Below are 26,617 nucleotides of genomic sequence, written 5' to 3'. Positions count from 1 at the left end.
GTTCCCCCTATAATAAGTTAGGCTGACCTGCTACATGTTCCTGGGACCACCTGGTTTTCTAGATCATCTATTATAACAGCAGGACAACCTTCTGGCTTGGTCACAAGCTCCCTTAGAGCAGTGTGTATCTCTGTCTGGCTTACTACTCTCTGTCCTAACACTTGCTTTGCTACTGAAGCTAAATAGGAATGCAGTAAGTATGTATTAAATGAAGAAATCTTTAGGATCATTAATGTTCTGTGAGAGAACTCTAGCCCATATGACAAAAGTTCTCATCACTGAAATGAGCTGAAACACCTCTAATTCTTTCACAGAACATTTTAAAATGGTGAAACATAGGTCAAAGCATACAATGATAAACACAAACAGGAATTTGCAAAACCATGGTATGATTCCACTCTATTAGCACATTTAGGCATTCATAACTGAAAAATATTTTTAGGAGTTACCTAGAATAACAACTTAAGATTAACCATTTAGTTGCTACATCTTTCCACTTAAGGATAATCCTTCATTGAAAATGTCACCAATTCCATATGTGGTGATGAATATAAAAGTAGAGCCCAAGATTACCACACTTAACGCTGAAAACCAGTTAAAATCTGTGTAAATCAGAAAAATACTTATTTTGTATTTAAAAGTTTGGATCCGTGTTATCATCTTTTACTCATTTGGCATCACATGGTACTTACTGATAAATTCGTACTGTTGGGAACATATTGATCCTGTTCTCCCAGCAACACGTCAATCACAGGGTGCCGGCCATTTTTAATCATGATCTTCCTTTCTTCTTGTAGAGTTGGTCTGCAAAAAGAAGCATGTTTCAACTTACTAGGCATGAAAACTGCCTTTTAAAAAAATCTCTAAGTTCCCTCTTACAAAACAGACTTTAAGAACACATCCGGAATAAGGCTTTGAGTATTAAAGTTAAATTTTAACTATAAGAATTAGGAGGACAATTATTGTAACAGTGTTTGAAGGACAAACTTCAGCAGAGTCCTACAGTAGCTCTAATGCTGAAGTCTACTTTACAAGATCTTTTTAAATTTTTATTTTCTTAATATTATCTAAGACCAATATTTTCATTACTAAAAGTTACAGTTCAGATTAGTGTTATTTAAATCATTTTTAGTAATAAGCATAATAAAGGCTATCACTGAAAACTAGTCCAGATTTAATTATTACATTAGTAGAAATTATATTATGTGCTGGACTTGGGAGACCTAAACTTTTTATATTCTGTTCAACTGAAACATCTTTCTAGGGTCATTGGTATCTTTCACTTTTTTTTGATATAAAACATTTTTTTGCCTTGCTGGTCTTGTTTTTTAAGCTTTTAGACTTTGTTTTTATCTATAGCTTTATCTATTTATCATATCCCCCATGAGCACTGCCCTACTCTCATTCTCCTTCCCAGAGATTACCACTGAGATCAGTGTGGTATCTATCCTTCCCAACTTTCTTCTCTGCATTTAGGTTTTTATACACTCATTGCATTTGTTTGCGATTTCTTTAAAAAAAAAAAAAAGCAGAACAAATCAGGATCATACTGTAATGTGTATTTCTACAACTACATTTCCCCCCTTAACACTCAATATACACTAAAAACATTGGCTTCACTATTCACCAATGGACTCTTCTATTTTTTTTTTTAATACTCTCATTTTACAAATGAAAGTACATTTCAAAATGTACAGTCATTACAAATACAGTCATTTTACAAATAATTTGCGGGAGGGGGAATTTTAGTAAGAACTTAGAGCAAATCTCATATTTTTATTCCACATAAAGGCATAAAGGCATATATACTTGGAACGGACAATACACTCTCAATGTAATTAATTGCTCACCAACCATCATGCATGTACCTAGGACAACAGACATTCATAAATACTAATTTTTGATTTCAATACGTTTCTAAAATGTTCTGGCTTATCATTATTTTTGGTTCTTCCCCAACTTGCATGGACAAAATGTAATACTTGAATTTTTTGAAATCTTTTAAAGCTTATAGTTTTGTTGAGGAGAGGCCAGGTATCTTCTTTGCTCCACAACTGTAACAAATTTTCAGTTTTATATTTATAAATATCAAATCAGAATAGTCAATCAAGTCAATATTTTTATTTCACATCGTCTATTTTCTTTCAGTCTTCTGCCTTAAGCACCTGTCCACCTACAAACAGTATCAAGTAAACTTCAGGGCACAAATTTCATAAAAGACAAAAGAAACTACTACATGTCCTTTTGGAAAAACAGGATGGATCAGGTTCTTGTCACCAAATATTGCATGATGTGTGCTGCCCATGGAATAACTGACTGGAAAAGAACACATTTCACTTTGCCCTTAGAAAAATATATTTGCATAATGATTCTTGAGTTTGGGAAAATTCATCCAGGATACTGTCATCTGAACACTCATAATCTGAGATTGGGTTTATACAAGAAATTTCATTATCATCATTAGTATCTAGAGCACTATCTTTCTCTTCACATTCATCTTTTGATTAATAATTGTGAAATGTCTTCTGTCACTTTTTTTTGCTATTATGGGTAAAAAATAAAAAATTGTGAGTTCTCAGCTATGTTCAAAGAAAGTTAGAAGCCGACTATAATGGTGTTATCTCCATTCTTTTTGTAACTTCCTGAAGGATGATGCAGCACTTCAGGCAACACAATTAGAACCCTGAAGGATGGTGTGATAGTGAGTTCTATCTCACCTTTGCATTACCATTCTCTGGTTTTCTTAGACTTTTTAGTAGAAATAATCAATAAACAATAATTAAGTAATTCCTGGGATGATGAAATAGCAAGATATTCCAGATATAGAAAAAATAAAATCATTAAAGATCCCAAAATACATCTCATATTTATAAAAGGGTCCAATGGACCCATAGTGTAAATGCAAGACAGAATGAGTTTTATTCTTCTTTTTAAAAAAACATGAATTTTCTCTTTGTTCTTTGAAAGACATTTAAGAAACTCAAAAGCTGAAATTAGGTCCAATGGACACTGATGGTATGGTATACTGAAGATTTAGGATAATTTCCTGTCATATCTTTAACATTCTTTGGAAGCTGCCGCATAAATGAGTTAGCTGTTCTCTGTTGTTAAATATTTTAGACTGTGTTTAGATTTTCAAACAATAGTGTAATGAACAACCATGTATATATACACACTATACACACACACACACACACACACACACTCACTCACTCACATACCCATTACATATAGACAAGTGTTTTTCAAAGCTAGAGTAAATTCCTGAAGTATGCTTTCTAAGTCATAGGGTTTGCTTATTTTTTATTTTAACATACAGAAACATCTATATCAGATGCCTGCGTGGCTCAGTTAAGTGCCCAACTCTTGATTTCAGCTCAGGTCATGATCTCATAGTTCATGAGATTGAGGCCCACATCGGGCTCTATGCTGATAGCACAGGGCCTGCTTGTGATTCTCTCTTTCCCTCTCTTTCTTCCCTTCTCCCGCTTGCTTATTCGCACACACATGTGTGCACTTACTCTCTTTCAAATAAATAAACACTTAAAAAAAAAAAAGGAATATCTGTATCAGTTTATCTTCCCACCAGCAGGATATGAAAGTTGACTTGTTTTTTCACAATTTCACCTAAAGGAGGTATTACTAAATTTTCTAATTTCTGACAATGTGCTGGGTGAACAGTGTCCTCGTATTGTGTTAACTTATACTCATTGATTATTAAGTTCTATGACTCAGAACTTTAGCATAAAACACATTTCTGAACTTACTCATAATACTAAGAAATAGTACTTTCCTAAATACTTAAATCCTTTTCCTTAAATATATCTGGCTAACAAAACCCCAAGTATATACCCTCACATTTCTCAAAGAAAGTAACTACAGTATCTTCTGAGTAAAAATTTAAAATTATCCTTTGGAAAGAGACACTTAAAATGACAGGAAAAGGACATTTTTTGGATTTCAAAGTACAATTCTAAAGATAGGATTTTTACCTAGGTGCATTATAAATTTACTACTAAAAAAAATGAAAGTGCATTATAAATTTACTACTAAAAAAAATGAAAGCATCTGTAAGTAATATCAGTTTTAAAATAAAATCCTAGGTGTTCTGCCAAGTGAAATCAATAGATCATTATTCATGACAATGATAGGATTTCTGAGGAAGGTCTTCACTTTAGAATAAAATTTTGAATGATTTGTTCTGCTCGAAAATCTGTGAAAATAAGTGATTGACTTACTCTGTCACTATCAAAATTATATAAAGACAAAACACTTCCTGGTAGAATGAGAAGCAAATGATAATTTGGAGAAATGAGACGATACACTACATTAAGATAGAGCAAGAAGGATATGAAAAACATGTTGATGACATGGCATTTAAAAAGAACTAAGGAAATCTGGATGCTGCCTGGAAAGAATGAAACACTGAACTTGAACAAATTTATTTTATATTTTTGAAACTGCATCTTTCTCCTTTAAATGCCTCAGGGAAACAATACAATTAGTTAAAACAATATAATATCCAAAATACAAATTGGATAGAAAGACAGAATAAGAACTTTTGCCTCAAGGTTAGGCTATAGTGAATAAAATGTCCTAAGAGTATTTAGAAAAAAAAAAAAAAAAAAAAAAAAGATAGTGATTATAAAGCCAATAATCAATCTGAACTAACATCAATAGTTCAAAGGCACTAATATCTTTGAGCAAGCTGGAAATCTAAGGGGGAAAAAGTATAAACTTCAGATACTTAAATACTAACTTAAAATGCATTTTAGATGAAAGTTTCCTATTTGGTAGCTATTTACACTCAATTTTATTTCTGCTAAAAAAAGAGAAGTTGATTTTATTTCCTAAAGTTTATGGTATGATTTTTCATTTAAAAATATTCAGGTGGATTTTTCTTTTAAGAAAAATTAAAAAAAAATTTTTTTACATGTTTATTTACTTTTGAGAGACAGAGAGCGTGAGCGAGCGGTGGGGAGGGGCAGAGAGAGAGGCAGACACAGAATCTGAAGCAGGCTCCAGGCTCCATGCTGTCAGCACAGAGCCTGAGGTGGGGCTCAAACTCACAAGCTGTGAGATCATGACCTGAACCAAGGTCAGATGCTTAACCGATTGAGCCATCCAGGCACCCCAGTGAATTTTTCTTAATACAAAATATATAGTATCCAATTTGGAAAGTATTTTAGCATATGAAATATTTCCTGAACTCATTTTCCTGATAGAATATGTCGTTTGGAACAATCCTACTGAGGACAAAAAGAAAAATTAGATAAAGTATAGAAAATAGTTACTTGATGGTACCTGATAACTAACAGGACATCAAGGAATTATCAAGCCAAGACCTGGGGCAGGACAGAGTCCCAGGGAGTGTGTTGATTCCTGAGGAAACAGCTGAGGGTAAAGACGAGGGATAGCCTGGCTCTGGACTGAGACACCAACAGGCTGCACACCAGACATAAGAAATACATTTGAAGCAATAATGGCAGCTTTTGAACCTTTGAGTCATCTCAAGGCCAGATAAGATGACAGATTATTTAGATTAAGTGATGCCAGAGTATTTTCAGCGTCTTGAGGTGTCTAGTAGAAGCAAATGTGACTCTTTCAGAGGAAATATAACATCAAGTTATTTCTATAATGATTCTACAAATATAATGCCTATAACATAATCAAAACAACCAGGCATCAAAAAGATATAAGAACAAAAATGAACAAAAACAAGGCAAGAGAAACAAGGCAACAAGGACCCATAAGGACTCCAGATATTTGAATTATCAGACAAAGACTTTAAGATAACAATGCTTATCATGTTCAAAGAGACAGATAAGATAGAGAACCAAAAATGATTTTTAAAAAATAAATTGAATGGGTATGAAACATACTAACATACCCCATATTTTTATTAAAGACAAGTAATTTTTAAAATACTTAATCCTTCTGATTTTTAAAATAGCATCTTTGAAAAATATTATCTGCTATTTACTAAGTACTTATCATCTGTCTGGTCCTGCTTAAAAAGTTAATATAGATTTACCTCACTTAATCTGCACATCTCTTGAGAGGTAGGTATTATGGCAATGCAGAACCTGAGGATCAGAGAGGTTAAGTAACTTGCTTAAGGTCAGCTGTTAAATAACCAAGCAAGTATTCAAAACCATGTCTGTCTGATCCAAAGTCTACACTCTGAAAGATATGCTTTAAAAGAGTTCAAATTTTACTTATGCAAATCAAGAAGTCTCTTGATATATGGACTAGAAGATGCCAAAAAAAGGAGAAGTCCCTAAATGAAAAATCTAGGACCAAACCTGTCTAGTGTGTATACTTAAAATGTTTGTTAAATCTCTGATGAGTCTACAAATTAATCAGAGTTTTATAGTGATGTAATAAGGGATGTATTTTCACTCCTCAGAGATTTTGCCAAACCTACATCTCCATAAAGAATTCCTGGGGCGCCCGAGTGGCTCAGTCAGTTAAGCGTCTGACTCTTGGTTTCAGCTCAGGTCACGATCTCACAGTTTGTACGGTCGAGCCCCGCGTCAGGCTCTGTGCTGACAGTACAGAGCCTGCTTGAGATTCTTTCTTCCCCACTCTCTCAGCCCTTCCCCACTATGTGCATGCACACTCTCTCTCAAAATAAATGAACATAACAAAAAAATGAAAGAAAAAAACTTATATACGATGTGTAATATATATATATATATATATATATATATATATATATGTATGTTTAAGTTTACAAATAGATATATAAACACATACAGATACAAATATTTAAATTTGGTATAATATAAACCACATACCACAGACATGGTTCTTCTGGTCTTACTAGCTGCAGCATCAGCAGTAACAAATGGCAAAAGGCCACTTGAAGAAGTATAAGAAGAGGTAAGCCAGGCACAAGTATTTTTCAGTGGGAAGAGCTTTGCAGGAAGACACAGTAAGGGCATAGGTTGTAGCCGATCCTCTACTTAATTCACCAAAAGAATCCTTTAGGAAAAGTTAGCTTCACAAACCTTGTACAGCAAGAAATAAGTCCTACTAAGATCATAGTACATAAGGAAGAAATCAAGTCAATGGAGAGTAGATTCTTATTCTCCCAGAACTAGATTCAACTACAGTAAATTTACAGATCTCATTTTTATGGATGATAAATGGGATAAAATTTTTGAAGCCCTCTGATGTGAGAAGAAATTGGGCAATAGTGAAAACGCAAAGAACCTATTTTATTTTATTTATTTTTTTTTTTATTTTTTTTATTTTTTATTTTTTATTTTTTTTTTATTTTTTAATATATGAAATTTACTGTCAAATTGGTTTCCATACAACACCCAGTGCTCATCCCAAAAGGTGCCCTCCTCAATACCCATCACCCACCCTGCCCTCCCTCCCACCCTGCCCTCCCTCCCACCCCCCATCAACCCTCAGTTTGTTCTCAGTTTTTAACAGTCTCTAATGCTTTGGCTCTCTCCCACTCTAACCTCTTTTTTTTTTTTTTTTTCCTTCCCCTCCCCCATGGGTTTCTGTTATGTTTCTCAGGATCCACATAAGAGTGAAACCATATGGTATCTGTCTTTCTCTGTATGGCTTGTTTCACTTAGCATCACACTCTCCAGTTCCATCCATGTTGCTACAAAAGGCCATATTTCATTTTTTCTCATTGCCACGTAGTATTCCATTGTGTATATAAACCACAATTTCTTTATCCATTCATCAGTTGATGGACATTTAGGCTGCAAAGAACCTATTTTAAACAAAACTATTGTGCCCAACACTGTTGGTCTCCACACATAAATAGATGGCAAAACAAAATGAAATGAAATAGCAAAGTACATTTTTAATCTAAAACTGGCATAGCCAATTCCTGCAATTCTCCTCCCCTAAATAAATAAATAAATAAATAAATAAATAAATAAATAAATAAATACTTTACAACAACCAATTTTTTAACATCCACTATGGGTATTATGCTAGGTATAAAGAACATTGAAATGTTCAAAAAAAAAGCTATTTGGCTCAAACTAAAGAGAAACCAAGATACGAAAGACGTATGAACAGCAAAACATATCTACTCAAACACAATGAATTCTGTATGTCACAAGCATTGACAGGCAGTAAGACATCTATGTTTTCTTTTTATTCCTCACCATAGCCAGTGAGGTAAATATTCCCTTAAATTTCCTTAAGTATATGAAAAAATAGACTTTGTGCTACAAACTGAATGTTTGTGTCCTCCCCAAAATTCATATGAAACTTAATGTGATGGTATTAGGAGGTGAGGCCTTTGGAAGGCGATTGGTTCATAACAGCCCTCATGAGTGGGCTATGCTTTTATGAAATAGATAGCCCAGAGAGCCCCCAATAGGGCAATGGTCTCCAGACCCAGAGAGCCACCAGCACAAAATTCTAGCCTGGGGGGAGCCACAGGAGGGAGCCAGGCACAGAGCACCAGCAGACATGGGAATATCACAAAGAAACACTTCAGGGATGGGGCCCAGGCATAGGGCCACCAAAGGGGCAACATGACCTGGAGCTCTGGGGGCCCAATCTTTGCCCAGAAAAACTACAGGAACAGAAATGCTGCCCCAGTGGGTCTGGAAGGTAGGATCCTCACCCAGTGGGCCTGGAGGGCACAGCACTGAGCCAAAGATTTGGCTCAAGCTTAAGGTTTTAAATTCAAGGAAGAACAATTTGAGAGCAATAGAGAACACTTCCTCAAAATGGATCATACAATGAGTCCCGGCCATATCTGATTTAGATGGTATTTATAATCATGAAGTGAAACATATTACAAAGTGTTTAAGTCAAAGCTAACAAATGAAAGGATTATGCTTTTTAAAAAATGTCACCAGAGCGCCTGGGTGGCTCAGTTGGTTAAGCATCTGACTTCGGCTCAGGTCATGATCTCGCAGATTCGTGGGTTTGAGCCCCATGTTGGGCTCTGTGCAGACAGCCTGGAGCCTGAAGCCTGCTTTGGATTCTGTGTCCCCCTCTCTCTCTGCCCCTCCCCCACTCACACTCTGCCTCTGTCTCTCAAAAATGAATAAACATTAAAAAAAATTTTTTTTAAATGTCACCCACATAAACTTAAAAACTGAAATATATAACAATCACTTCTGGAGTCACATCTGCTTTCACTGTAATAAATGACAGAGCAAGCAAGAAAGGAATGTGTTAATTTCAAATCAAGCTATATGTGTTGACATTCAGCTTTACAAAGGGTGCAAAATATTTGCATATTTTAATATTTTATAATAAAAATGCTAAAATTAGTGGAATAATGCCATCTAATCTAAAGCACTGAAGGGGGGGGGGGGGGGAGTGTTAAAAAATACATTACCTGCAGTAATTTCCTTGCTTAGCGACCTTGGCCAGGGAGAAAATGCAGTCAACAGTTGCTAGGTGATGTACTGCTTTACACAAGGAGTGATAATGTTCACTAAAATCCCTACAGAAGCAACAACAAAAAGGTGAGGACACTGATTTCTTAGAGCTATAAAAGCTGTACAATAAGTAATCACTTTATTTGTTAAGATGAGCATAAACAAAATAACCAGGGATACCTAAGAAACATGGAAATTACACTGAAATACTTTTCAGTTTGATATAATAATTTGATTACTGAGGCTTCTTTTGTTTCATTTGGATAGAACTACATATATTTAAAATAACTTCTATAAAAAGATGTGTACTATTAACACCATATTACACATTTCATTTGACCATGACAAGTCAACTTAGATATAATTAACACAAATGTGATCATTTTCATTCAACTTAAATAACCCATTCAACAGATGGGTCAGCCTCCCTTTGTGCTTCTCCTTGATAGCATCATACAAACTAGGATTAACAGTTTCAATATCTTTTTCTCACGCTGAATTGGAAGCTTCTTGATGGTAGAGTCCATGTTTGTCTGATTTGCTTATCATTATCAAGCCCTAACATACCACCCATAACTTTGGTATACAGTAGCCATTATAATAAATTTTGTTAAAGGCAAGCAAGAAAAGTACTTTTTTTCAGTGATCTTCAGTTATATTATTAAAAATGCATATATAAATTAAATTTTAGATTTATTTTTAAAAAGATAACAATCATTGTCTCAAATCTTTGGCTAACTAAATAGCTGGTGATTAAAAGCTTAGAAAACTGTTATTGAAAGATTTATTTAAAAATATATAGGAAATTATGCAAGTGTTTTGTTTTTTTTTTTACTTAAATTATTCCATTATCTCATATCACAGGTATACTTTACAACCTTTCAAAGAAGATTCCCCCCAAAATGAGAGTATTATGCTGAATGCTTCCCTTAAAAAAGATTTCTCTGTTGTACAATGTGTTTCAGAAACTTTGAGATTTAATCTGTTTACTTCTTAAATTCAAAAGTTTTAGAGTACTTCCTAGCTTGAAAAGGATATCCCGATTAAGCTACTATGTAATCAGTTATTCCTATATTATCACTATATTGAGTTTTTATAATCTGTAATATGATTTTTCCAGTAATATTATAAAGGTATTGTATATACATGACTTTTCCAAATAGAGGCAACATTTTAAGTATCCAGTTTTACTTTTGTGTTAACTTTATGAACTGAAAAGTATATTTACAGTATATTTTATACCTTTTTGTCTGAACATAGTATAACAAATATAATTTACCTATTTCTCACTGAATTAATGTTCATTAAAACAAGCAAGAATTCCACTAACAGTGTTAAGAAATCCCAAGCAAAAAGGAGATTGGACCCTGGCATCAGATAGATAATGTTCTGTTGTCACCTTAAAAATGACTCAGTTTGGAGGCTCCTGGGTGGCTCAGTTGGTTAAGCATCTGACTTCTGGTTTCAGGTCAGGTCAGGTCATGATCTCACGGTCATGAGTTTGAGCCCCACATCAGGCTCTGTGCTGGCAGTGCAGAGCCTCCTTGGGATTCTCTCCCCTTCTCTCTCTGCCCCTCCCCCACTCACACTATGTCTTTCTCAAAATAAATAAATAAACAAACAAAATGACTCAGTTTTGAAGATGTCACATGGTACACAGACCTTACATTCCTGAGTGACTGCTCAGTGATCATGCCTTGTTATTCCCGGTGTAACTTCAATTTAGATCTAACCACTGGTTTACCTCTTGGGCTGTGTCCTATTCTGTCCCTGTTCTCATCACTGACCCATTTGGTCTTCCTATCCTGGCACTCTGTTTTGCTAGAGAGCAGCTACATTTGATATTTCTGCTCTTATCTCCCTCAATGTGAATATCAAAGTACCTTCAGCTTTAAACATCAGTCATTTTTTTCATACTCTCACTCCCTCCTTCTCAGGTCTTGTCCAGGCCAGCAAGACCCTAATTTAATTTGCTACTTATCTAGGAGATTTTGGTTGAGGGTAACTGTCCTTGATGATATTCTAGTATATGGAATTGAAATGAGTGACACAGCTCTCAGGGGGTACCATTTCAGTTAAAAAAAAAAAAAAGAAAGAAAGAAAAAGAAAAAAGAAAAGGCAGAGAGAGATAAGGGAATTATTTTGATGTAGCCTATTATGTTCTTTCTCATGTCAATTACATAAATAAGACATGTGAATAAAATAAAAAACCGTCATAAACCTTTAATATCACCATTATAACTCTTACAAAGTCTTGTTTGACTTCTTGATCTTTGTCCATTTGCTATACTTCCCCAAATTTCAAAGAGATTACCCATACCTAGAAAAATGACAAGCTAAAAAACGGGCAACTCAAGTAACAACCTGATAGACTGGGATTACAACATAACATGAAACTTTATCACTAAGCCATCAACAAATTTAAGAATGAAGCCATTAATCTCTGGTCAAAAGATATTGCTAGGTCCACGGGAAAAAGATTAAGACACTTGGGATCTAAAGCTGTTATGACAGTTTACCATCAGATGTTGCCCAATGACATCTGAAGTTAACAAAAAGAAAGTTATCTTATTTTTTATTTACAAATTTATTTCTAAAATATTTAACTACTGTACAGGAGGCATTATAACTTAATTTTTTAAAAATCTGTAATCAAGATTATTCAACATCCACAGCCCATCTTCTAGAATACAGAAGAAGAGACACATTTTTTGAGAGAAGTTTCCATTTACTTTTGAAAGAACTTTCTTTCAGTCTTGATTTCTTGCAATATTTTGATCCAAACTAGTATGACTAATGCATAACGGTATCTCAATAAGAGACATACACGTGTATAGCTGGTATTCAATCCTCTGACGTCAGGTTCATTGAGGTTAATCATTTTTTTTAAATGACATCATATTCACACCATCTGGCACCTTAATAAGTACTGTGCTTAACAATATTGTTCTCAAGTGGGGGCTCTAGTTGCAAAAGCTGTAGCTAAAATTGAGCCAATATTTTTTTTGATAAAAATATAATGTATTTTTCTTATTTTGAAAGTAATGTAAGTACATTAAAGATACTTTTGATATCATGTCTTTGCAAAGTAAATTAAAATCTCCAGTAACCTCACCATCCAGAAATAATCAGTTAATGCTCGAGGATATATATAAATACATTTCTTCAAAGAAGATACATAAATGGCCAATAAGCATATTGATAATATAATAATGGCATACATATATTTAATCTTTTAAGATAAAAGGTTTGTATGCTGTGTGTGTATATGAATTTACACATTACTGTTATGCATCCTTTCTGCACTTAGCAATGCAACATGAATATCATATCCTTTGTGATATTGTATTTAATGTCAGCTTACTCATAGCAATTCTCAAAGTGGTGGTATGATGAAAGTAAAATTCTCCTGGGTTAATTTGGTAGAAGGGCCCAGGCAGAGGGCTGAAACAGTAAGAACAGTATGCAGAAATGGTGGGGTGCTACAAGGGAACAACAGAAGGGACAAATCAAAGAGACATTTCAAAGGCAAAAAAGACAAACAGGATAACAGATAAAGGGACAAAAAGGAAGACAGAATCAAGAATAAAGCCAAAGTGTTTGTACTGGGAGATCTGAACTTCCTTTAGCCTAGAATATTAGCAATGAGAACATAAACCAGATGTGTAAAATTGTGTATACTGTGAATAGAGTGAATATGTATCAACTCACCAAATTGCAGGATCCTAGAATGTGGTCCCTGAAGCCTGAAAGGAATCTAATTTTCATGTCTCAGTGATACTTCTAAGGGCAAAACAGGAGAACTAGAGACTCAAAGGCCCTGAAAACCCTTAAAATGGAAAACTGAAAGTGAAGTGGAAAAGGAAATGAATACACCACTAAGTTTCTATCCCTGGGTCCACAACTAGGAGTCAAGATAACCTCAGGAGATTCAGGACAAGTAAAGTGGAATGTCTTTCTGATGCTATAATCCAAGACTCCTCTGGGCAAACAGCTACCTTTTAAAAACTGTCACACAGAATCTTTTTTTTTCACTCGCCAGACTGGTTACTTAGCTCCTGGAGAACCTCGCTGAATACTTACTGTTTAAGGTTTTAAAGAGAAAGACTACCAGAGAGATTTCTGTTCAGAGTGATGCCTACGTATTTACCATAGGCAGCCTCTACAACCTGATGGTAAAGGGCACAACCTACCACTAGATACCCTGAGTTGAATCTCGGCTCCAACCAATGTAGGTAACTTACTCCTTATTTCTGTATCTCAATTAATTCATTTGTAAATAGGGGGTGATAATATCTCACTCAAAGATATCATCTGAAGAATAATAAAGTGCTTGGATGAGCGGTTCATAGCTGTGGACTCATGAAGGTCAATTGTACATCTCTTTTCCCAACTCCAATCCAGCAGCAGCTTGAAATCAGCCCAGGTAGGAGTGTTTACACTATAGAAATCAACAAGCACCACAAACACTACTATTCTTCCAGAGAGCTGGCTGTTTTTCATTTATTTACCAGCACACCCAGACTTAACCCTGTCCGTATGAACACACAGCTAGGAATAAATCCAGCTATGAAACATTCTTTGAGGCAATGGCAAGGGCTCTTCAAAAGAAAATCTCATAAAAAACAAAAAAATGTGGGAGATTATTCTAGATTCAACTAGAAAAGAAACATAGTAACAAAATGCAACATGTGAAAGTTGATTTGAGCTTTCATTTAAAAATCGGGGAGGGGGGCAGAATTAAAGAAACTCAATATTCCTTAAATTAATATCAATTTTTTAGATGTGATAATGGTGTTAAGATTATATAGTATAAAGTCCTTAATTTTAGATGTATGCTTAATTAAGATTTAGGGGGAGGGGTGAAGTGTTATAATGTCTAAAATGTACTTTCAAATGGTTCAGAAAAAAAAGTCTATGAGAGATATAAAAAAAATGTGGTGAAATATTAACACTTGATAAATGTAAGTGAAGAGAGTGTCAGCGTTCATTTCAACTTTCCCATGTTTAAAATTCTTTAAAATAAAAAGTTAGGAAATACATAGGATGTAAAATAAGAAAAAAAAATTAAATGGAGATAATAAAAACAGAACTAACCCATATTTGTCCAACTCTGAAAATATTAGGCCTTTTTTATAAGTAAATGATGTCCAAAGTGGAATTTCAAAACGTGACTCTACCAACCATCCTTAGCAACTAAATGTAGGTACAGTAACAATAAACTATATTAGGTCTCTCATTACGGACTAAGATGAGCTTACATTTCAATGGGCTAAAAATAAAATGAGACAACACATGTACTCAACTATTTTATGGCAGGTCACAAGGAGTAATCTCTACTTTTCTTTTTGATAGAAAGATTTTCCGGTCTATTTCTTATAGCAAAAAGTCAGAGTATATTTTTCATTGTAAACTCACTCTAGAAAATCAAGCCATTCAGCACTGCAGTCAAGGACTAGCTGCTCCCGGAGCTGATTCAGACGTCTGTAATTTTCTACAATAAAAGGAGAGTGAAAGCGGCTCACAGCTTTTGTGCTAGAAGAGGGGAAGAAACATAAATAGGAAATCAAGGTTACTAAGAAACCACTAATACCTTCACTTCAGAAAATTAAAGTAGTTATTTATTATTCTCTGATGAACCTTGAAAGTAAATAGCTGTAAACAGAGAACATTCTTTAATTATGGTCCTGAATTCTATTGATTCCAAAGATCTCTGTTGTAAATAAAGTACTTGGAGTTCATAGGACTTTGTTCAGGAAGCTCTAAAATGCATTTTAAATTATACCCATATGACAAGTTCAAAGTTTAGAGTTTCCATTTCATAAGCAGAAAGCTTTTTTCTTTAAGTTACACTAAATGAAAATTCTTGCTTATTAAAAAAAAGATCAGAAGCAAGTAAGTCCTGACAAAGCTGGATACACTGATGACGGTCATAATATTCTTTAAGTTTTATACTTTTCTGTATGACTACAGTATTTCAGTGAAAAAAAAGAAAACTATAAAGAATTACAAAGAATAGCAATGCATTAATTCAGGAGGCAATCAAAGAAGAATGCTTCGCTATCTAACTGTAGATTCACAGCGGCTCCAGAAGGGAAGAAATACCACATGCTCCTCATCTGAGCTTGTGTATAATCTCTGCTTCTTCATCAAGAAACTGCAGAGCACAAGAGGGCCTGCCACATGTCCCCAGTCAAAAAGTCTGGCCCAAGGCTCTAACTCTGCCTGCCACTTACTTGCTATGTGACTTTGGGCAAATATTACTGATCTTCTCTCAACATCACTTTCTTCATCTATAAAATGGGGATAATGACAGTATCTATGTCATAGGTACTATTAACAGGATAAGATAGTGCTTAGCAAGGTGCCAATGTCCCATGACATTAGCACACAATGTTAAGCATTGTTTTGTGGATGTGGTGATTATTACCACTGTTGAGGTTATTATTATGTTTGAACCTTGAGAAGAGAAGGTTGGAGTTAAATGACAGGCAGGTGATGACAGACTGCACTCTGTTCTTTGCTTGCTCCCCTACTCCTGTCACAAGTATGTTTAATTTGGCAAGTTATTGGAACAGGGGTGAGACTTTCACATGCAAAACCTGACTGATAATCTAACCTATCCCTGTCAAGGTTCTGATGGCCAAGTAACATATAAAATATAACAATGAGCTTCCCCCAAACTATCTTATTTATTCTTTCAATTTACATCATTGAATGTTCACAAGATGCTGACACTGATTTATGCCTTCCTTATTGCTTCTGAATTGTCATCTAGACTTCTATGCAAACCTATTTATCATAGCTTTCTCTTCCGACAAAATTCATTCAGTGAAACATTTCAGTTTCTTAGATAATTAGATGCACAATTTTAAATAACTTCTCTTCATAAAGCATATTTTGATTCATTAGCTATAGTATAGGACAGAAAACGAAAGAATATTTGCAAGGAGAGAAAACATCCCCTAAAAACAAAATACTCAAATCTCAATTATGGCTTCTAGTAACATGTAAGAAAAACAAGCTAAAGAAACCCACGATTGTACCTTCAGGATTCTTTGATAGTGGCAATAGATACTCATTTTCTTTTTGAATTAAAGTTAAAATTATAATAATCGTTCATACATGTCAAAATTTTCTCCCATCCTTAACATAGTTCCTTCATACAATCACCAGCTACTAGGCTCTCTTCTGCTTACTCAGGCAAATCTAACATTTTCATCTAAAGTTCATGCAAACATATTAATAACAGTAGTAATAAATATTTCACAAAGAATACGATTCACAGGAGTATATACTTCTCTAACACCACTTCTTTAAATGAGTCCCCTCTTGGGAATTAATGCCTAACCAAGGAGAAAAGGCAGTCTCAATGTGGTTTTCTAATTTTGTTTTTGATTAAATTTGTTTTCATCAATTCATGATACAACTTACAAAAAAGAAGATGTAAACAACTATTATAATTATGTGGCATGGAAAGCATCAACAATAAAGAAATGCAGAGAGAGCTCAGTGAAGCAGAAAATGAAATTTCAGGTATGGCATTCATCAGAAAATTCAAGGAACCAAATTAATTTTATAACTGAAGATCCTCCAACATTTTTTCATGTGTTTAAAGTGTACTCTAAGGTGTAAGAATAAAACAATAATAAAACAAGAAAACAAATATATACAAATAAGATACTCTTTGGAAAAAATATTTTAAAATCAATGATAGAGTTTAAAATAATTATTTCTTTGGTTAAAAGTTCCGTAAGAAAACCAAAGGGGAAGAATCACATTTAATGTCATGAATATGGTTATTATCATTCCAAAAACATACAGGTGTACATGCTCATAATGTGTCATTATAATTCACGTTAAGAAAAAAATGTATTTTTAAACCTACCTTCCAACCTTAACCCAATCAGTTGGTATACAAGATACAGCAGAATTCTTTATTTCAATCATAAACTAAAAGAAATATAAATAAAAATTACATATTTAAATGATTAACCATTATATTTTTAAAGCTTCCTCAAAACTTCTATCAGTTTAGTAAATACTATTGTAAACATTCAGAATAAATCCAATACTGTTAAAAGGGAAGTTCATGTATGTCCAAATATATGTTCATGTATACAACCAAATATTAATAATTAGGGTGGTAATACTTGCAATAAAGTACAACTTGTATTCAACAAAAGTTTGTAATAAGCATATAACTTCACAACTTAATGTTTATAACATTATCATGTGCATACTACAAATGGTGATTTTTCTTTAACGGTCTCTTTCATTTATTAGTACCCACTTACTTAAGAATTCTATTACTCAGTAATACGATTGAATTTCTAAGTACATACAATTTTAAAATATCAATTATGAAGTGCTATATCAGTTTGAGATATGGTCCATCCCTTATTCTGAACAGAAGAGGATTTATTGTCACGGCTGTTACACAAAGAGCCCAATATCTAAAAGTATCCTCATGAAAAAGCACAGATTTCTTCAGCTATCAGAAGATATTTTATCCCAAGGGTGTTTTCTTTAAGTTTTCACTTATATGAACTATATCTTTATTAAGCCAACTGCGTTCTGCAAGCAAGCTTTTCTGAAATTGGCCATGAAGCAAGTGGAATCAACTTCTACTATCATGCCTTTCATTTTTAGCATTAGTTGTAGCTCATCTCTTCCTCCTGCTTACTCTCCTGTATTATTGCAATGAAATTCAATGTTTTATTTAAGTGAATAAAGACACAAACATTTATTTTGTACAGGAGGGAACCCAGAAGCTCTGTGGCTACCACTAATTTTGAGATGGCGGCAGGAACTTCTTTACGTATACCAGTTTTATAACATTTTAGGTATTCACAATATGCATATTATTAGTAGTGTTGGCCTATCTTTTGAGTTTATTTTTCTGTGCAGTTTTTCATAGAAATTATATTTCATAGAAACAACACAGAAATTATTGGAGTGCCTGGGTGGTTCAGTCAGTTTAGTGTCCGACTCTTGGTTTCAGCTCAGGTCATGCTCTCATGGTTCATGAGTTCAAGCCCCACATCGGGCTCTGTGCTGACAGCATACAGCCTGCTTGGGATTCTCTCTCTCCTTTTCTCTCTCTCTCTCCCTTGCTCGTGCACACTCTCTCTCTCAAAATAAGTAAATAAACATTAAAAAAAAGATTCTGCTTAAAAAAATAATATAGAAATTATTGGTTAATTTTAGGAATTTTCATTCTGAGAAAAAATTTCGCAACTAATGAGGCCTTCTTATATGGAGACAATACAATTTCAAACCTGCTACACCCAGTTAAACAATTAAGAGTGAAGAGTCTAAAAACTAGCCTTCGGCTACAAAAAGTAACTGAGGAAAAAAACCCACAAAATAAATATCATTGACAAGAAAGATAAAAGCGCTTTAAGATTATGCTAAAAAAAACTGCCTAAGTATTATTTTTAAATGCCCAACAAGAAGGTATATTGATCCTTTTATAAAATAATTCTGGGAAGAGCTATGCCTGCGGTAAACTGCAAAATGCAGGACCACAGTGGGTCACTAATACTTGGGAAGAATACATCTAGAACTGTAATAACTAACACAGAGCTCAACAGGAGTTACTAAGGAAAGGAAGGCGGAAATTTTGAAAATTAGTTAAAACTGTCTCACTGGGCAGCCAGGGAGGCTGGCTTACTTAAGTAATTTGCCGTAACAGGGCAACATGGGGCACCGGATTCATATCTGTGCCTTGCTACTAGTCATGGCCCTTTGAAGCATGCTGGGAATAGTGTGCACCATATGGTTCAATCTGTAAGTATCAAGGGTCTACTCTAAGGACTACAGATCCTCAAAGAAGCCAAATGCAGAGCCAATACTGGATGGAAAACAGGGTGAGAGTTGGAAAAGCCCACATAGACCTTCTGCTTGTTACACCCCTGGGATTACTTCCTCAAGTTGGTGCTGGTCCTATATGTCTTCTTCTCAGCTGGGGTTTCTCCAAAAACAGACTAGCAGGTTTTTGTTCTCTTCTATACTACCTAAGAAATAGGAAAGTTTCTCTCTGTTTCCTTCCACAAATATTCTAAGAATGAGCAGACAGGCCTTTTAAGAATTTTACTGCTACAAAAATGGAAACCAACTAAAATTGGAAATTAACAAATATTTCAGAAAGCTTAGAGTATTCTCACAGCCACTTTCCCTGCTCTACAGTCCCTGTTTCTTAGGTGTTGATGCAAAGTGTGCCATGATTTGTTCTAGCAATTTCTCTCATACTCCTAGGATCCAATTCTTTGCTGCTTAAATGTCAGATACCATTACTCAACTACAGTCTGTCATATCACTGGGCTGGCATCATGGCTAAGTTTGCTTAATTCACTCCAGAAACTGCTGTTTTCTTCAATACCACACTTAACCCATTCCTTCTATCCCCCTTTTCTTTCTTCTCCTCAAGAATCTTCAAATATTTTTTTTTATTCAGAAGTAAGATTTAATGGAGAATGCTTTTCATATCTTAAACATACCAAGCAGAATCTGGATATGCTGCATGTTGTGAACTAATGTTTTTTCCTAAAGATTTCTGCCTAATATTTCTTCCCTTTCCCCTAGGAATAATACTTACCAGTACTACTCCAAATCTAAATATCACCCCATATCCATTCCATATTTGATTCAAGATTAAAAGATAATTCTCTAGGGGCACCTGGGTGGCTCAGTCAGTTATCTGACTCTTGATTTTGGTTCAGGTCATGATCTCATGGTTGTGGGATCAAGCCCTGCCTGCTTGGGATTCTCTCTCCCTCTCTCTCTGCCCCTCGCCCACTCGCACATGTGCACACTCTCTGTCTCTGTCTCTGGTCTCTTTCAAATAAATAAATAAACATTAAAAAAAAAGATAATTCTCTGTATATCTAAAATATGAGAAAGACTATCATAGAAGCAGTGAACTAAGTTTCTGCTTTCACTATTTTCTTACAAATACTATCAGAGTCAGAGATAATAATGTGCATAGTCAGTAAGGCTTATAGTATTCTAATAAGTACATAAAAACTGGAAACAAAGGTGAAAAATCAATGTTCTCAAAAGTTAATACTGGCTTGACAATCTACTTATTTTTACCAATAATAACAAAATCCATGTACTACATGGGGCTGCTAAAACAGGTTTTTTAAAAATTGTTACACATGTTATATGTACAGAATAAAATTTTAGAAGAGAAGGGTATAAAAGAAGAGCATATATAAATTAAGGACTTTCCTGCTATCCTCTTTCATTTCTCAGAGGTAATCATATTTGACAGAGTCGGTTCTCTGTACTTTAAGTATTTCTGAATAATTTGTAAGTTTTTAAAACAGAATTTGATAACAATGCTGCAAATCTAGAATTCATTTGGTGTTTGAATAGAATCACTAATTCTCAAAAAATGTTATAAAAGTGATTCTGTACTGATGTACTATTAAAATTCTGTACGTTTTTTTTAAAACCATTAAGAATCCATCCCACAGTTAATAACTAAGAAATTTCTTGCCTCAAACTCATCACCTTAACCTGAAGTTTAAGTAAAGAATAAGATAATTTGCATCTCCTTAATTATTTGTAATCCAATTACTTCATCTCCATACTGTGCTTTTTCTTAAACTTCATTACCACACTGATATAAAAAACAATAAAACAAAACAAAACACACTAGTCTACGATTGCTTATGAATTCCTGATCAGTTTTCCCCATTTTCACTGTAAAACCACCAGCTGGATACAGGACTGTCCTCCCAAGACTTAAGCTTTATTTTAGTTTGTGTATTATGAGCTCTAAGATGTCTGGTTTTATAAAATAAAATGTTAATATTTGTGAGTAAAGTGAAATAAGGACATGGTAGAAAGACTGGAGTCAGGCAGGACTGGGCTTCTGACTCGGGTAACTTACCTAACTACTCCAAACCTCAGTTTTCTTTGCTGCAAAATGACAAAAGCCCCTTTTTGTGTTATTATAAGGGTTAAAAAATACATGTACAGCACTTAGCACCATTCTGAACAAGTGCTTGATAAATGGTAACTATATTAGTAGTAGTAGTAGTATATGAAGAACATTTACATAGTGCTTTAGGATTAAAAAGCACTTTTCATGTATTTTAACTCAACTGGTTTTTAAAGTAGTCTCATGACACAGGTGATTCTGCTCTGGTCACAGAGCATGTAAGTGGGGGAAGGGGCACTTACACACACAGCTTTTCCCCACCGTAACACCAGGTCACCACTTTTCTACTACCTATCTTTTATTAATGTTATTAAACAGTTTTGATCATCTCATTTTCAACAATAGCTCAGAATAGTGGTGGTAAGGTCATATGTTACTTTGCAAGTCTTGATTGCATAGTGAAACCAAGTGATGCAATTAAATATTTGGTTATGGGAGGGCAACCAAGGATAAAGATTGTCAAATTATTTTTCTGTTATATGGAGTTCTATGTGGAATATACTGCAACATGTCTGCCTGAGTCCAAAAGATTTAATTTTAGTCCAAAAGACAGGCTGACTTAATCAATGGTCTATTAAATGGCACAAGATTAATAAACGTTTCAGTAAAGATTATAATTTACTGTAGGATTTCTTATTTCAAATGATCATACAAATCAACAATCTTCTCACTAAATATGTAAAGGAATGCAAATATTTAAAAATTTTATTTGAAATTAAGGTCTTCCCTACTAGAAAAATACCTGTTTTTAAAAATTCTGAATAAAATGTTCATGCTCTGGAAATTATTCACACATTTCCTAATTTGCTATCTTAACAAAGTAGGATTTCTCAAATTCCCTCAGAATCTTTATATTCTATTAAACATAAGATATAGAAGTAGCATGCCCTAAGACTCAGAATAAGACCGAAGGATACGACTACATTTAAAAGGCATACTTCTTTCTGGTTCTCACTCTTTATAAGACCAAACTTTAAACAGTGGTACACATGCCAAAAAAAAAAAAAACAAAATACATTCTAAACGGCACTTACATAATCTTATGGAAGACTCACTAACTGTAGGTTTTCACTATAGATTTGTTTCTTTTTTTTTCTTTTTGTTTTTTAGCAGCTATACTAACATCAGAAGGAAACCCTGCCTTTTAATCACTATGATCCAATCAACACAGGTGGTTCTCTTCATATCATTTCATTATCTGCTGGCCAGACATCAAAGACTAACTTCTCTCTCCTGGATTTAGGGTAAATGAATCCTCTAAATCACTATTTACAATAATCATGGTTTTCTATAATACATTTCAAGAAATAACATTAAAACACATGTAACATTACGTTGCATGATTTCACCAGGGACTAAAGTAAATAAACACAAAATACTGTTACTAAAATCATTCTTATCAAAACAAGGCATTACATCTTATTTCCAAGGAACAAAAGAAAAAATATGAAAACTAAACAAAACAAACTTTCATCCTGTCCTCGGATTTTTGTTCACATTTTAAAGTAGCTTTTCTGCTTGAGATAAACTAATGCAAAATAAAATTATGTCTGACATTACCTCCTGTCCTGATACTGTCACATACTGTGCAGAAGGATTTTTTAGTATTTTTCGTATATCTTGCAAATGTATTTGGATCCTGTGAGTAACTTCTTGAATTTCATCCTTCCTCTTTTTTATTAAAGGGAAGTCAGAAAGATCTTTGAATAATTCTGTTTTATCCCCACTTCTAAAAAATGGAAAAAAAAAAGCAAATATATATATTGAAGCATACTACTTATACCGATCATCAATTATTTTTCACAGCATGATAAAAGACCAAAGGGTTGGGAGCCAGGAAACGAAGCTCTAATCCCAGTTCTGCCACTAAGTATTTACAGGTAGGTTTCTTAATTTCTTTGAAGATAGACAAAATTATCCTAAAGACATTTTCATTTTGCAAGTTCATGATTTCCATGGTGTGAGAGATAAAATGAAATTTTTTGTTGTTTGCCTATTCAGAAAATAAGCACAAATGAAAATACTGTCTTTTCCCCCCCTTTATACAGAGTTCTTTGTGGGATGAACTGTGAAATGACTACCTCTTAAAGGATAACTTTGCTTCTGTAATTTCTAAATATAAGGCAGACCACTGGATATCTAGCAAATGAGTGTAAGATGCCATCTGCCACCCAATTTTAAATTAATAAATGCTACCAGTTGCTCTGCCTGGACTTTATCTTTTCATCATCCAATACCTGGAGAAGTACTGTATTGTCCTAAATAATGAACTAAGTTTTAGATGGCAGAGGGTTACTTCCAGCTGTAATTGACAGCTTTTAGCATCCAATCACATTTCTAATTTCACAGGCAATTCCTACCATTACTGCTAAGGAAGCTTAGGAATCCATGCACCAAAGGGCAAATACATGAGTTCTTTATTTCCAGCAGTGACAATAATCTACGAATCTACTACTACTTACTTGGCAGCTTGTTCATTAAGTAGCTTTAAGAAACGTTCCACTGGACTGAGGAGTTCAGGAATTTCTAAAATAAATGTCTGGAGCAAGTCTGACCGAACGTGGGAATTAACAGCAGGTATTAATGCTTGAAATTCTGACTTCAGGTGATACAGGGTTTTGACAATCAAGAAGAACTCTTGTGTAGAACACTGAAAATAGAAATATTTTTTAGCTAAATAATACAAGATACATGAACATGATGTTTAATTAGTGGTCTTTTAATTAATAGTCTTTTTAAAGTTAGAATATAAGAAAATTTTAATTTACTCTATAAACTAGTTAATTGAAATAAAATACTGCTGATACCTTCCAAATGTTAAATCAATAGTTTAAATACTTTATAACATTTTAAAGCTCTCAAGGAAACAATGTGGGTCAGGGATAGTAAAGCCAATATTTGCTCAATATTTTCTCATTTTAAAATATATTGACCATATAGCAAAAATACAGTAAACAATGTCAAAAATATAAAGGACAATCCTGGGGAAATATCTGCAAGACATATGATAAAGGGCAAAGCTATCCCTAGAATAATAAGCTCTTACAAATCGACCTGGAAAAGGAATAATCCAAACAATAATGGCTAAATGAACTAAATATGCAGCTCATAAAAAAAGAATGTCCAATAAGCACTTGATTAACCTCACATATAATTAGAACAAGCAAATTAAAATGACAAGATAGTATTTGTCACTTATCAGAATGCCAAAGATTTAAAAGGCTGATAAGAGATGAGTCACACAGGATATAAAGAAAGACACTTTGATATACCATTAGCAGAGGCATATCCTCTTTGAGGAGGATTGTTTGACTAAATTCCACTTTTAACAATTAAACTAAAACTATAACAAGAAGTGAAAAAGATATGTGGCTCTGAATATTTATAGTAGCACTGTTGGTAATAATATTAAAAAGATGAATAAGAAACAAGTACCTAACAATTGAGATTTTATTAGGAAAAACTCATACAATATAATACTGTTAAACAGTTAAAAAATTAAGACATCTGTACATATTAATGTACACATCAATATGGAACTCCCTAATTTCTACATATTAAACAAACATTGTATATGTTTATACTATATACCACATATGTATTTATACAGTAAAATTTCACTTTTGATTATAGTACATACATTATTCTATGTAAATAAAAATATAAACAAAAAAATTTCTGGAGGGTACACTTGTTAACTTACTTTAGTTACCCCTGGGTAGTGTGTATGCAGGGGAAAGTAGAGGAAAAGTTTTTACACTTTATCTTATACTCCTGTACACACTGACAATTTTTTAACGTGAACATGAATAATTTTTACTTTTGGAGCTTCTGATAAAGAGAATAAGATGAACATGTGTATCTCATTTCACTCTATCTTGAAACCACAGTCAAATGTTGTTTAAAAAGACATAAAACCTCAAAAATAACTAGAAGAAAAGACACCAGCAACAACAACTTAGAAGCTATAAAGTAAATGGACAAGTGGTCACTGATTTAGAAGACTCATGATACTAGAATCTTAAGGTAGATGTGAGGTAAGCTAGGACCTAACTTAAGTTACACCAAGAATCCTAAAATTCTGAGGAACTGGTGGCACAAATTATCTTTGGAAGAGGAAGCCGGGGGTGGGTTGAAAATGACTGTTTGAAAATGAATTAAGAAGCAATTATCCCTCAATACTCTATTTGTCTCCACACCACTGAGCAACGACCATTCTCCTACCCGACAAAAGACTAGTTTTATCCTCTCGAGAAGGGAAAACATAGGATATTTGAGCCATCTTCAAGCACAGGGAAGGATGACAGTACCACCAAAAGCAAGGGATTAAGAAAACAGTTGCAAACTGAATGCTGAGATTCCCAGTTGTCCCCATCTAGCTCCCAGAACACTGTTAGCCATTTAGAAGGCTAGAAGAGACCCTGGAGAATCTCATGAGCCCAAGACGAAAACTCTGAAGATACTAAAGCAGTTCTCCCCATAAATGGATCAGCTAGTATATTGTACAGTTCACCTCATATTTTGCAAACCATATTCAACTACAGAGCACTTCCTATCAGCATTTTAGCCCTCCACTCTTTAAAAATGATCAGACATCAGATAAAAAATTCTAATGTGAAATGAAAAAAAATAAACAATGAATCAACAAATAAATTTTTTAAGACATTCATTTTCTTCTACTTACATAGATATACACAGCATATATAAACAGAAGAAAATGTCTTTAAAAAAAACAACCAATACACTCAGTTAATCAGAGAATAATGCAAACATGAAACAAGAACAGGATACTATTTTTTTTTCTTAAAAGAACATTCCAAGAATGGAATTCAATCAATTCAAATAAAATAGTTGCAAAAAAGAAAGAACCAAAAAATAATTCAGGACAATTTCCCAGAACTTGGTTGCCAGATTGAAGGGCTCAATACAATGGTTGAAAATAGAACTAAATCATGGAAAATCAACATGAAATTTTATAACACTTGGGAAAAAAAGAAAATTTTTAGAAGGGGAGAAAAAAAATCACACCAAGTAATGTATAGCCTAGAATTTTATACCCAGTAAAACTACCAATCAAATGTGAGTAGAAAAAAAGGACATTTCCAGACATCAATATCTCAAAACGTTTACTGTTAACTCGAACAACACAGGTTGGAAACGTATAGGTCTACTTCTACACAAATTCTTTTGGATAAATACTATAGTACTGTAAATGTGTTTTCTCTCTTAAAAGAAATTTTCTTAACATTATGATTTTCTTCACATCTCTAGCTTACCTCAATGT

At 33.9% G+C, this 26,617-nt stretch overlaps 1 protein-coding gene across 4 annotated transcripts in view; it reads right to left on the bottom strand.

Annotated features, from left to right (window-relative positions):
* MSH3 (mutS homolog 3) overlaps positions 1 to 26,617 on the bottom strand; it is a 213,576-nt gene that overhangs the window by 56,315 nt on the left and 130,644 nt on the right. For all 4 annotated transcript variants that reach the window (XR_006203637.1, XM_042942382.1, XM_042942371.1 and 1 more), the window contains exons 14-19: positions 23,796 to 23,983; positions 22,894 to 23,062; positions 17,269 to 17,333; positions 14,799 to 14,915; positions 9,338 to 9,445; positions 693 to 804 (exon numbers count right to left, since the gene is read on the bottom strand). Coding sequence is in view for 3 of the 4 variants with exons in the window: in XM_042942382.1 (XP_042798316.1) it covers positions 693 to 804; positions 9,338 to 9,445; positions 14,799 to 14,915; positions 17,269 to 17,333; positions 22,894 to 23,062; positions 23,796 to 23,983 (759 nt within the window). In the remaining variant the exon portion in view is untranslated. The remainder of the gene's footprint in view (positions 1 to 692; positions 805 to 9,337; positions 9,446 to 14,798; positions 14,916 to 17,268; positions 17,334 to 22,893; positions 23,063 to 23,795; positions 23,984 to 26,617) is intronic.

This window comes from Panthera leo, chromosome A1 (genome assembly GCF_018350215.1).
Source record: "Panthera leo isolate Ple1 chromosome A1, P.leo_Ple1_pat1.1, whole genome shotgun sequence".
NCBI lineage: Eukaryota > Metazoa > Chordata > Mammalia > Carnivora > Felidae > Panthera > Panthera leo.
This window is presented reverse-complemented; position numbering and strand designations above follow the sequence as displayed.